Source organism: Nicotiana tomentosiformis, chromosome 1, assembly GCF_000390325.3.
Source record: "Nicotiana tomentosiformis chromosome 1, ASM39032v3, whole genome shotgun sequence".
Taxonomy (NCBI): domain Eukaryota; kingdom Viridiplantae; phylum Streptophyta; class Magnoliopsida; order Solanales; family Solanaceae; genus Nicotiana; species Nicotiana tomentosiformis.
The window spans coordinates 44,323,673-44,337,022 of NC_090812.1; the positions used below are offsets into that span (position 1 = coordinate 44,323,673).

General features: G+C 42.1%; 1 protein-coding gene across 1 annotated transcript; it reads right to left on the minus strand.

Annotated features, from left to right (window-relative positions):
- Nucleotides 1-12,435: 12,435 nt before the first annotated feature.
- On the minus strand, nucleotides 12,436-13,092 carry LOC138906362 (uncharacterized). The gene has a single exon (XM_070194925.1). It carries the CDS (start codon nucleotides 13,090-13,092, stop codon nucleotides 12,436-12,438), a length of 657 nt encoding a protein of 218 aa, XP_070051026.1.
- Nucleotides 13,093-13,350: the final 258 nt, after the last annotated feature.

Here is a 13,350-nt window from a genome sequence, read left to right on the forward strand (position 1 = left end):
CATGAGAGGGCAACTTGAGTAATCAAAGTTACGCCCTCTTCCACTGCTGACTATGAACAGTTGACAACTAATGATTTCTACTTTACTAAGCTAGTTCGGTAAGTTAAGGTCCATGCTTGAAACGAAAAAAAGAGGAAAGGGAAGGGGTCGCCCAAAGATGTGGAGAAAAGATGGAAGATAAAAAACCTATATTTATAATAATAAAGAGAATTTATTCAAATTCAAATTAGAAAATGGGATTATCAACTATACTTAACTGGAAAAAGCAGCCAATCTACTCTCTTTTTTTTGGTCTCCCCCCTGTAATTTTATAAATCATAAGAGAAGAAGAAATCGTTGCGCATAAAGTCTTGCTTAATATCTCATGCATCTAAGTTATGCAAGAGGAAAAGAGCAAAAAACTTACTTTTAGGTAGTAGCCTAAGCGCTAAGAAGCTCCAATCATGCTACTCAGACTATATGCTTAACACATGCAAGTCGAACCTTGGTTTTTGGAGTTCGAAAGAGAAGGGGAAGAAGAAAGGTAGAGGAATTGGTCAACTCATCAGGCTCATGACCTGAGGCAAAGCAGTTTCTCTCCCAGAGAATTCCATTGAGAATCGGGAGGAAGAGCTTCTATTCTTGCTTCTATTTGAAAAGTCTCTTTGAACGGAGAACTGCACTGGTGTGCAAAAAGAAGTAAAAGACTAAGAGGGGAGGTGTCAAGATAGACTGGCTCACATTAGCCACGCCCAAAAGAGAATTGGATTGGATCGTAGGACTGCGACCTTACAATTGTACGGGAAAAGAGTTAGGGATAGGAGTACTCAAGCACTAGAACTGAAAGGGCTAAGCCTACTTCCCTAGTGACTTTTCTTACCTATTCCTATTATGCTTGGACTGACTGCACTTACTAGAATGAGTGTAGGATCGCTACACTGCTAACAAGCTTTCATCTTTTATTCCGACATCGGATTAAAAGAGACCTAGGTTTTGGTATTCCTTTCCCTTACTCCGAAGAATGGCCCGAAGGTAGGGAGTTACTTTCTCAGTTAGGCGAGAAAGAGCGAAGCGAGGCTTTTTGCTTTCACCAGGGAAACTTCCTGATCTTTCCACTCCTGAGACTTATCCCTCGTTCTAAGAGCTACTTTCTTAGCCAAAGCAAGGGGTAGTTAGTTAGTCTAGCGGCTGGGCCTAAAGCAGAAAACGTACTCTAGCTACTTTATACCTCCTCTCTCTAAGAGCAAGTTGAAAGTCGAATTCAAGAGCTAGACCAGCTACAGGCAGCACCGACTTTGGTATTTTAGTTAGGGTCTCGTTTCCCCAGGTAAGAGCAGTAATTATGAGATTTCTCTCAGAAGCTACTTTCCTACAGAGAAAATAGATATCCACCGTATAGGCAAGGTAAGATGTACGATCTGAATGAAAGATAGCGGCAAGTACAAAGCAGTCATCCAAAGGGGTTTCTGTAGAGTGTTCTAACCCCGGAGCAATCCTTGGAGCTTTCTTCATGCCCGACAAATAAAACTTGGTACGAATTGGGCTGATATAATCCATTGCTCGTCTAACTGATGTACTGATTCACGCAGGCTGCCCGGAGAATCTGATGACGTCCAAATCCATTACTAAAAAGTAAATGTACACGGTCGCATGCAATATAATTTACCCAACTATGAGTCGGGGTCGAATCCCACAGAGAACAATATATAGACGATTAGGAATGTAAGAGAATTATCACTTATTATGCAATGCCAAACACTTAGAATGGTTGTTGAGAAAATATTATAGCTAAATGCGAAAATGTAAACTAACCTAGAAAGCAAGTAAAATGATCAATGGCTACAAGCATGGGTGCATCGGGATTTACACTCAAGTAACGATCCAATATATTTCACAATTTTATAAATATGAATGAGTTTATTATTTATTAGCCTCGGATAATAATTCTATATTAGCTTCTCCCGAAGACTAACAAGACTTCCTTATTGAATTATCCCTAAAATAATTAAGGGATTAAGCACACCCGAATATGGCTATAAATAGTTCTTTCCTATCCCTAGGTAGAATCTATAAAGTAAGGGTTAACGCTTCAAGTTCTTGTGAATTAATGTTTCCCAACCCCGAACTATTTTTCCCAAAATTAATCCGAAGTAAATGGGAGAGTCCTAGGGTTAGCTAATCCCTTTGGAAACATTCAAGAACAAGAATAATTAAAGAAACAACAACTCGCTTCATAATAAATAAAAATCATTCAATACATAAGCACAACAAGGTATTTAATCCACACTTTAAATGTGAGTATTACCATAAACAAGATTCAAGTGTTGGAAATAAATACTGCACACTTAGATATACAATACAAAGTAAGGAGCTGAAGAAATGAGCATAAAGGAGTAAGCAATTCTCAACCAAAAGCTTCAAATCTTCAAGACCCAAGTATGTGTGCAAGAACCCTAGCTCACAAAACGTGTTCTCTCTAGTATATGGACTGAAAATAAGCCAACGATTCTCCAAGATATGATATGATTCCGTATTTGTGGGTTTGGAGTTGAGAAAATGTGAAATGTCAATACTGCCCAGGTCAGAAACCCGTTGACCGCACCTACGGAAAGATCCTCGTAGGTCCGGCTCCGCAAATGCGGGCCTTCAATCACAGATGCGTGAACTCAATGGATTTTTCCAACTCCACAGATGCGAATATTGTGGCACAAGTGTGACTCCACAAATGCGGATAAACCATCGCAGGTGCGAGCCCATGTAGAATTCCCTTGCTCCGCAGATGCGGACAAAAAGGTCGCACTAGCGACTCCACAGGTGTGGAGTTTTTGCTGTAGATGCGGTCCCAGTGAAGTTTAACTCTGCAGATTCGGCCTTCCAACTCGCAGATGCGAGGTCGTATATGCGGGCAGTGTTCTGCAAATGCGAAATCAATGAAGGATTTTGCACTTTTGTACTCTTTTTTGCTCAATTCTGCTTCACTGGAATTCAAGTCTCTTTGTTGCATCATTTACCTTAAAATCTAGCAATATACACCATAAACAACCTCACATTATAATTAAAGGGTGAAAAATCTAAAGAAAAGAGACTAGAATGAGTGGTAAAATCACCACTCATCAGAATCCTCCGCTGCTAAGGAAGAGGATCGAGCCATAACGGATTGATGTGGCATTGCGCCAACTGGAATCAACCTGAATGAAGCTTCAAGACTAGTTATGGGGCTTCTCCTATACCACGCCTATATGGAAGCAAGATTAGGTGGGGAAGGAAAGGGTGAAGCGCCTAGTTCCTTTCTTGCGGAGGAGTTAAAACAGACTATGATGTCTTCATTGCTTTATATCTTTATTTTCATTTTCTTTTCTTTCTCATCTGGAGGTTTTGTTTTCTCTTTTATTTATCTAAATAATTAGAACTTATTGTTGAAGAAAAAGTCAATTTGAAGATCATTTTTGACCTATATTCCTGATATAGAAGAAAGAAGCCTTTAGCAACTACTAAGAAAGTATTTTCTTAAGTAAAGGATACTAATAGTTCTTTAAAAGGTTCTCTTGCGGTGCTATGTCAAAAGTGATATGATTCCCGAGTGGGGATCACGAACGAGATATAGCACTAGACGGCCTATTCTGAGCTTGAAAGAACAATTGTTGCTCACCTTTACTTAAGTAATATCGTAAGGTTCTCTCTTAGCGCTTTTCTCAGCCTATTCTAATAACATTTAAGTATTCTATTAGTGAAAGTCAAGTTGTAGAAAGAAAGTCTACCGGACATGGGAAAACTGACTTCTAGTGAGGGTTGGCGCCCTAGCCTAAACATATTAGTCTTTCTAGCTTAACGTCTTAGGAGTGAAGTTCTTCCCGGACAGGGAGAATGAACGATGTTGATTGGCATAAGGCCCCTAGTCTAATTCTGAAGCATTGCCTCTTCTAAGAACTTTAGTCAAAAGGGAGTGATGTGATTCCCACGTGGGGATCACGAACGAGATATAGCACAAGAACTTGACTTAAGTAATTTCTTAAGTCAGTCTTTTAGCGCCGACCTCATATGTTCTCAGTCTTCAATTTCCACTTTCTAATCGATTATTTAGCGATTATCATAGATGGAATGATAGGCGAAAGCTGCTTAGGAGCTAACATTAAGAAAGTGAATATTAGTATGCTCTAACAACCTTAAGCTATGACTAAACAAGGCGTATTGCACTAATAGAATGACTTATATGCTTAATCTCAAGATTTTTTCTAAAATTTAGTTAATTAGTCTTATTAAGATAAGGAGCACTTTGAGGTATAAATTGATTCGACTGGACGCTCCTCTTGCCTTTATCGTTGCGTGCTCTATTACTACTTTCTCGGATAGATGCTGGTGTGGCTACTTATATCCTTTCTACTTTTACCGTCTCCTCTCTAGCCATCTTTACATTTGCCAGAATTAAGTCCTCGACCCAATTCTGGCATTTATGGTGGTGGACATACTGGAATGGGAAGAACTAATCCTCCAACGAGTTTGCATACCTCTTAGCAGTCCCCAAAAATCGGTACTACTGAATCTATAGTTCTCAAATTTTCATGGGCCAAGAAAAACTCTACTTTACATGCTTGCCTGCCTCCGCTCAACCTTTCCGCCCCACCTATACTAATATTGGAGGATTTTTTCTTATTAATTAGATTTAGATGACTTTTTTAATGCTACGAAGAGAGCACGTAAAGGCTTGTTAATCCGTATGGGAATGCGGATAAAGAGAAAGAGACTGAAGCAGTGGGGCCTGATAGAGAGACTACCGCCCTGAGGCTGAGCTTAAACCTTCTATGTCAGGGTCATCTCACTAAGCTGCAACACAAAGTTGAATACCCAAAAGTCAAGCTTCCGCTATGAAATTCAGGAAGAAAACAACGACTTTAGCGCTAGCACTCATCCTTTGTTTGGTTCTCCCATTAGGGAAGGTCTAGTATACAATTTTTTTCTTCTTAATCGAAGCTCTATCTCTCATTCAGCCCTTCGCAAGCTTCCTTCAAAAGGGGAGTCCATAAGCGCGAATACTCGGATTGGACTTGGAAACCCCCGCGGAGTTGAACGCTAACTTCGGCTAGGAGATCGATAAAGACCATCCTTTGATTGAGAGAGCCAGGGCCCTTCAGTGGTACAAGGATATAAAATTCCCAATGGGAGAGCATGCACCCAAATTAGATAAGGGCTTAATCAAAGAAGGTTGACTTGGAAGTTGTTCGGTTTGAGGAGGACAACCCAAGCCAATGGTGAGCAATAAGCACGTTTTTTGGGGTTCTATCGAAGACTTATAGTGCATCGATTAAGTACATCTACAAGACAATGAAACTATATATGATATTAAAGTAGATTAGTTCTTTCTATTGAATCAGATGTGAAAGGTTATTCGCCCCTTCTCCATGGAGCCTTCTTGGATAACCTATTTCTGACCAGCCAGTCTTCTTAGGAGGTTCGAGCGTAGATCAGTTGGTTTGTCCTTGGCGATAAGTCTACCTTTGAAAGGAGCATGGAAAGCAAGCCTTTAAGCCGGAAGTGCTGATGTGCCAGTGGAAATCTACCAGTACCCGTTGAAGTTAAATCCGCTTCAGCATCATCAACAGATGCAAAAGAAATGGAATAAATTATATTTGTGGACTCGCCTCAGGATCCTTGAACATACATCATTTCCCCCTTCTGGTTGCTACTCCTAGTCTAGCTCTTCTTCTGCTAGTTCCTAAAGGTTAAAGGGCACTTACCGATGATATGCGTGTATGCAAGGCAGCTAAATGAACATATCAAATTACCATGGAATAGGGGTGAAGGTCTAGATTCTTGGCTAGGTTGTGCCGGTGTAACTGAGTTGTCGATGTATCAACCCTTCTTTTCAGTCTTAGTGCTATGAAAGCTTATTTCCCGTTGTAGGAGAAAAAAGCCCGTACTTATTCATTATACCAGTGAGGGCGTAGGGTAGATATATTCTACCAGCGGCTGTCGATTAATAGACAACCTTACCTCTATTCAGAAGGAGGGATGGTCATCAAATAAGGTTTCCTTTCCTATCATTACTTTAGTTATGTCGCTTTACAAAAAGGGTCCTAGGGCCCAATAAATCTCAATACTCTTGATGCAATGGACTGACAGAGGGTGAAAGCCTAGAAGACGCCTAGAAGTCATAAGGAATAGGCCCTACAATGAACTCTAAGGTTTGGCATTATCACTTTTATTGACTTTAACCATTCGCTTACCAAAAAAAATTCAACTTACGGAAGGATTTATCTCTATCACGCACTTCGATACGCACATAAGATGATACCTCTTTTCTATACTCAATTATAGTAAGAGTCATGCTAGATCGTCTCTATCTGGCAGTTTCAGCCTTGGCACACCAGCTGAATTTCAATCCAGGATTAGCATGATAAGAAAACTCTCGATCTCGGCTAGCTTTAGTGTCACGCCCCAACCTCGGGGAGCGCGACCGGTGATCAACCGAGTGAACTTGGTCGAGCAATCCTAGTAAACCTTTTCTACCCGACTCATTCATGATCCAAAAAGGGAATGCATCACCATTTGTAAAACAGGGGAGAGATCAGTTATATAAGTATATAAATGTTGCTAGTTCATTTTTTTCATTTTATGCATTATGCCATAGTTAAATTTCCAAAATACAACTCGGTCCAACGACCACCCCAACATACATACATGACCCACATAAGCGTCTACGGAGCCTCTAAGGGTACAAAAGAGCAACATGACAATTCTGGCAACAAGGCCCCGGCTATACCTCAAAATATAGAAACTTATACAGAAGAAGGACTACATGACCCCAGGAAGAAATGGGGCTCACCAAGACTGCTGTGATTAGTGAGAGGGAGAGCACCACTATCTGTGATCAGCGCTATCTGCGATGGAACCACCTACATCCATTCAAAGATGTAGCGCCCTCGGCAAAAGGGGCGTTAGTACTGTCGAATAGTACTAATATGTAAGGCAAACACTAATCTTAGAAGAATGAACATTGAAACAAAGAGAAGGCAGTCATAACAATCAATAAGTACTGCACCGAAATACAAAGAATCACCAAATAAGGATCACATAATTTCCAATTCAATCTTTCTATCTTTTTAGGTTAATGATATTTAGTGCCAAAGCCACAACTCACAATGCCATCGTGTTTTTACACGGTGTCTCGTCTCGGCCCGACCGACTAAGCCATCCCAAGTAAGACATATCCATATCCACAATGTAAATCAATAATTCCAACACAAATGCCACCCTGTGAACGGCATGGCGTCCGATCTCGGCCCGATCGGCTAAGCCATCTAACTTGAGACATGACCTCTTTCAAGTATTCACTCAACTTGCATCTCTTTCCCATCTTTTATTACATGGAACAAACAGCCTCATTTATTAAATAGTTCTTCTCACTTTGGCATATTTTACAATTCAAGTCTTTCCCTTTTTATTCGTTCAAGTAACATCATCATTCATGTTGATAAGTACCATCACATAAGACATTTCACACATAAGAGAAGGAGCTTGGAAAATCGTAGTCACGTTCTCAAATATAATGATGACATGGTAAACATCTAAAACAATTATGAAACATGAATCTTCCAACCCAAAACACTAAGGCAAACAATTCTAGTAAGATCAAGTCAGAACATACACCTAATATTCGGACACCAGGAGTTCGATTCTAGGAAGAAGAGAGTTAGCCATACATACCTCAATTGCGCTTCTTTAGACTCTACAATTATCCGGAACCCTTAGCAACCTCAATCTATTTTAGCAATATACAAATTGAACCCAAAATTAGGAAAACATTCATGGTTCTAGTTCCCTTTTCCACACTCTTTTTACCACACATGCATGCAAGGTAAACAACCCTCATACCCATGGACCATCTTATTAATTACTCATTTTCAGTATATGTTTCGAAGGTTTAGGGCTAGGGTATAGATTCTTACCTCTAGGATGGAGGCGTGGATTGCTTTCCTTAATAATCTTCAAAATTTCACTCAAGAATTGAAGAATAATTGATAAGGGTTACTTTCTCACTCTAAGGCTCCCTCTCTCACTCTATAGTATCAGAAAATGAGCTCAAAATATACTAGAGGAGGTGTTTTAACGGAATGGGGGTCGGGTTTTAAATTAAGAAAATGGGTGCCTCGACACAGGTCTACGGTCGCATATGCGACCGCATAATGGTTATGCGGTCCGCAAAATGACCGCAGAAATGGCCCTCAGGGGCCTGAACTTAGGCCTCAGGTATGCGACCAGTATGTGGTCCGCATACTCGTTCCGCGGTCGCATAATGCACCGCAGAACTCCCTCCGCAAAAACCCAAGAGGGATTATGCGATCGATATGCGGTTCGCATAGTGGTTATGCGGTCCGCATAGTGGTTATGCGGTCGCATAATTGACCACAAAGATGAACTTAAACTGGCAAATGTACTGCTTCACTCTGCGGCCATTATGCGGTCCGCTGAGTGATTATGCGGCCGCATAATGGGCCGCACAAACGCATCCTTCTATGAAACATTTTCTGTAAGTCCGTAGGGTACTGTTCAATCCAATAAGTCCGAACCCCGAGTTATTTTACTATAATAACGCAGGAATCTAACTTGGCACCACGAAACCCCGAGTTTTTTTGTTTTAAATTTTTGGGGGTCCTTACATCCTCCCCCACTTAAGATCATTCATCCTCGAATGAGGATAAAGGTTTGCTTAACATAGTTTCATTTGTACCATATACCATCAGCCCCAAATTTTCCTAACTTCCTAATTTTTCTAAAAATGTAGCCAGAGTTTGCTTTGTATTTAGGCCTAACCACCTGTCAGAGACCCCCTGAAACACACCTTAGCAACATATATCTAATTAAATGACACAACAGAATGCAAAATAACACCAACCGAAGTCTCATGGGGGTGACATATAACTAGAAAGTGGTGCCTTTATATTAGTCGAACAAGTGATACAAATTTTTTATTTTTTTTGGGGGGGGGGACAACTTTATAGAGCTATTACATGCCTATTTAAATAAATGAGGGTACTTATTTTTCATTTCATTCTCGGCTTCCCAAGTATCTTCTTCGACTTGCTGGTTTCTCCATAATACTTTTACGGATGCAATTTCTTTGTTCCTCAACTTTCAGACCTGTCTATCAAGAATAGCAACCGGAATCTCTTCATATGACAGTTCTTCACTAATCTCGATGGTCTCAACCGGCATTATAGCGGACAGATCTCCAACTACCTTCTTCAACACGGACACATGGAATACCGGGTGTACTAATGACATCTCAGGTGGTAGTCCAAGCTTGTACGCCACATGACCTATCATTTGAATGATTCTATATGGCCCGACATACCTCGGACTTAATTTTCCTTTCTTCCCAAACGGCATGATCCCCTTCATGGGAGATACCTTCAAGAACACCCAATCATCTTCTTTGAACTCTAAGTCACTGCGACGAACATCTGAGTAGAATCTTTGACGACCCTGAGCTGTCTTCAATCGCTCTTTCATGATCTTAACCTTTTTTGTAGCCTGATGCATAGGGTCTGGTCCTATTAGTTCAGCGTCTCTAACCTCGAACCACCCAATCAGCGATCTACATCTTTTACCATACAAGGCCTCAACCGGCGCCATCTGAATACTGGCATGGAAGTTGTTGTTATAAGCAAATTCTATGAGCGGCAAATGATCATTCCAGCTACCCTTGAAGTCAAGCACACACGCACGCAACATGTCCTCAAGCGTTTGAATAGTTCGTTCTGCTTGCCCGTCAGTCTGTGGATGGAAAGTTGTGCTAAGATTTACCTGCATACCCAAACCTTGCTGAAACTTCTTCCAGAAATTAGCTGTGAATTGGGCCCCTCGGTCGGAAATGATGAAAATCGGAGTGCCATGAATCCTGACTATTTCCTTGATATACAACTGAGCATATTGTTCCGCAGTGTCGGTGGATTTAACTGACAAAAAGTGAGCTGATTTTGTGAGTCAATCCACGATAACCCAAATTGAGTCAAACCTACGCGGCGTGCGTGGTAACCCTACCACAAAATCCATGTTGATCATTTCCCATTTCCACATTAGAATTTCTATACTCCGAGCTAACCTACCGGGCCTTTGATGCTCGGCCTTCACCTGTTGACAGTTTGAACATTTTGCCACAAAGTCCGCCACACCCTCCTCATGTCATTCCACCAGTAAACTTCCTTGAGATCATGATACATTTTTTATAGAGCCTAGGTGCACGGAATATCTAGAAGTATGCGCTTCCGCCATGATCCATTCCCGAAGACCATCTACATTTGGAACACATAGTCATCCGTGGTACCATAATATACCGTCATCCATGCCAAGAGAAAAAGCCTTAGTCTTATGTTTATGAATCCCTTCCTTTAGCTGCACCAATACTGGATCACTGTATTGCTTCTCCTTGACCTCCGTCACAAGCGATGATTCCACCCTATTCCGCACAATCACTCCCCCATTCACTAGAGTCCATAAGACGAACTCCCAAAATGGCCAACTAGTTAATCTCCCAGGCCAAGGGCCTTTGACATGCCTCCAAGTGAGCCAAACTACCCATAAAGTTCCGACTAAGAGCATCCGCCACCACATTAGCTTTCCCCGGATGATATAAAATGTCGATGTCATAATGTTTGAGCAACTCAAGCCACCTTCTCTGCCTTAAGTTCAATTCCTTCTATCCAAGATGTATTGAAGACTCTTGTGCTCCGTGAATACATCTATATGGATTTCATACAAATAATGACGCCAAATTTTTAATGCAAAAACTACCGCCGCAAGCTCTTAGTCATGAGTTGGATAATTCTTTTCATGATTCTTAAGTTGCCTTGAAGCATATGCTATAACCTTACCATGTTGCATTAATACAAACCCAATACCAATCCTTGAAGCATCGAAATACACCACAAACCCGTAGGTACCCTCTGGCAGGGTCAATACCGGCGCCAAAGTCAATCGAGATTTCAATTCCTGGAAGCTCCTTTCACAAGCATCGGACCACTGGAACTTAACTGCCTTCTGCATCAATTTAGTCAATGGAGAGGCAAGAGTGGAGAACCCCTCCACGAACCTCCTATAATACCCGGCCAAACCCAAGAAACTACGAATCTCTGTTGGAGTAGTAGGTCTAGGCCAAACTTTCACCGCTGCAATCTTTTGAGGATCAACCTTAATTCCTTCTCCGAAGATGACAAGACCCAGGAATGTAACAGATTCAAGCAAAAATTCACATTTCGGGAACTTTGCATACAATTGATATTGATGAAGAGCTGGCAGAACTGCCCTGAGGTGATCGGCGTGATCCTCTCGACTTCGTGAATACACGAGGATGTCGTCAATGAATACTATCACAAAGGAGTCAAGGAACTACTTGAAGACTCGATTCATAAGATCCATGAAAGCTGTCAGGGTATTTGTTAGCCCGAAAGACATTACCAAAAATTCAAAGTGCCCATACCGAGTTCTGAAAGCTATTTTCGGAATATCCTGCTCCCTTACCTTCAATTGATGGTACCCGGACCGCAAATCAATTTTGGAGAACAACTTAGCACCTTGTAATTGATCAAACAAATCATCTATTCTAGGCAATGGGTTTTTGTTTTTGATTGTGACTTTGTTGAGTTGCCGGTAATGAATACACATCCGCAGCGATCCATCTTTCTTCTTGACAAAGAGAACCGGTGTGCCCCAAGGCGACACACTCGGTCGGATGAAACCTTTCTCTAGCAAACCCTTTAGTTGTTCCTTTAGCTCTTTTAATTCTATCGGCGCCATTCTATAAGGTGGAATGGATATGGGTTGCATGCCCAGCATCACATCAATCCCAAAATCAATCTCCCTGTCTGGTCGAATTCCAGGGAGCTCATCCGGAAATACATCGGGGAATTCATTCACAATTGGTACAGATTCAAGGGTAGGCACCTTAGCAGTGGGGTCCGTAACTCAGACCAAATGGTGAATATACCCCTTCCTGATCATCTTTGTGGCCTTACGGTAAGAAATAAACCTACCTTTTGGCATAACATTATTCCCCTCCCACTCAACAGCTGGCTCATTAGGAAACTCAAGCCTCATGATTCTGGCTTGGCAATCGAGTTTCGAAAAACATGAATAAAGCCAATCCATTCCCATTATTACATCAAAATCGATCATCCCTAGTTCAATAAGATCAACCATGGTATCCCGACCATGCACCGTGATAACACAATCTTTATAAACTCGCGCGGCCGTAATAAACTCATCAATTGGGGTAGATATAGAGAACGGCTCATGAAGTTGTTCCAGTTCTACCCCAAAGCTCAAAGCAACATAAGGAGTAACATAGGACAAGGAAGATCCGGAATCAATAAGGGCATACACATCATGAGATTGAACAGTTAATATACCTGTGGCGACATCTGGGGAAGCCTCCGCACTCTATCGACCACTCATAGCATAGAATCAGCTGAGTCCTCCTGAACTCTGTGCACCACCCCTAGCTGCACCATGCCCTGCTGGTGCTGAAGAGCCTCGAGCTGGAGGGTGTGCTGAAAATTTGGCAGCTGTAGGACTGGATGACTGAGTTGTGCCCCTACCTGCACCCTGACGGGATGCACGACACTCTCTCTGAATATGGCCTCTCATTCTGCATTCGTAACATACTAGCATGTCCAGGTAGCAGACTCCCGAATGTATCCTCCCACACTTAGGGCATGGGACCCTCTGCTGCTGCTGGAATCTCCCTCCTGATCGGCCCTGATTGTGGGACCCTCTACTGCTCTGACCGGGCTTAAAGCGACTCCATTGCTGCTGACCGTGCCCTGTTGGTGGGGAACTAGCTGAATTCTGAGCATAAGACTGGGATGGCCCTGCTGATCCTCCCCAAAAAGCTAATATCCCACCCCCGAATGAATCCCCAAAGTTGCCCGCTGATCGGGCCCTACTACTACTTTCCCGTTCCATCCTGAGCTTTAACTTTCGAGACTCCGTAGCTTGGGAAAATGCCACCATCCTTCCATAGTTCATGTCATAATTTAGAGCAGCTGTGGTAGCCTCATTAATAACCAAAGGGCAAAGGCCTTTCACAAATCGACACACTCTTGCCTCCATAGTCGGCATCATACGAACAACATACTTCGACAGGCGCACGAATTCCATGTGATACTCCCACACCTTCCTACTACCCTGTTTAAGGGTCTCAAACTCCACAGCACAGTCTGCCTTAGTCTCGGCAGGCAAGAAATTGTCTATGAAGGCATCCGCAAACTCACTCTATCTTGCCGGAGGGCTCCCCTCCTCACGGGAATCTTCCTACATTTCATACCAGGAATATGCCACCCCTTTCAGATGATAAGAGGCCAACTCTACCCCTTTTAC

Bases quoted from the DNA above. Each gene is read 5' to 3' on its own strand.
- LOC138906362 (XM_070194925.1), bottom strand. From the start codon at position 13,092: ATGCCGACTATGGAGGCAAGAGTGTGTCGATTTGTGAAAGGCCTTTGC.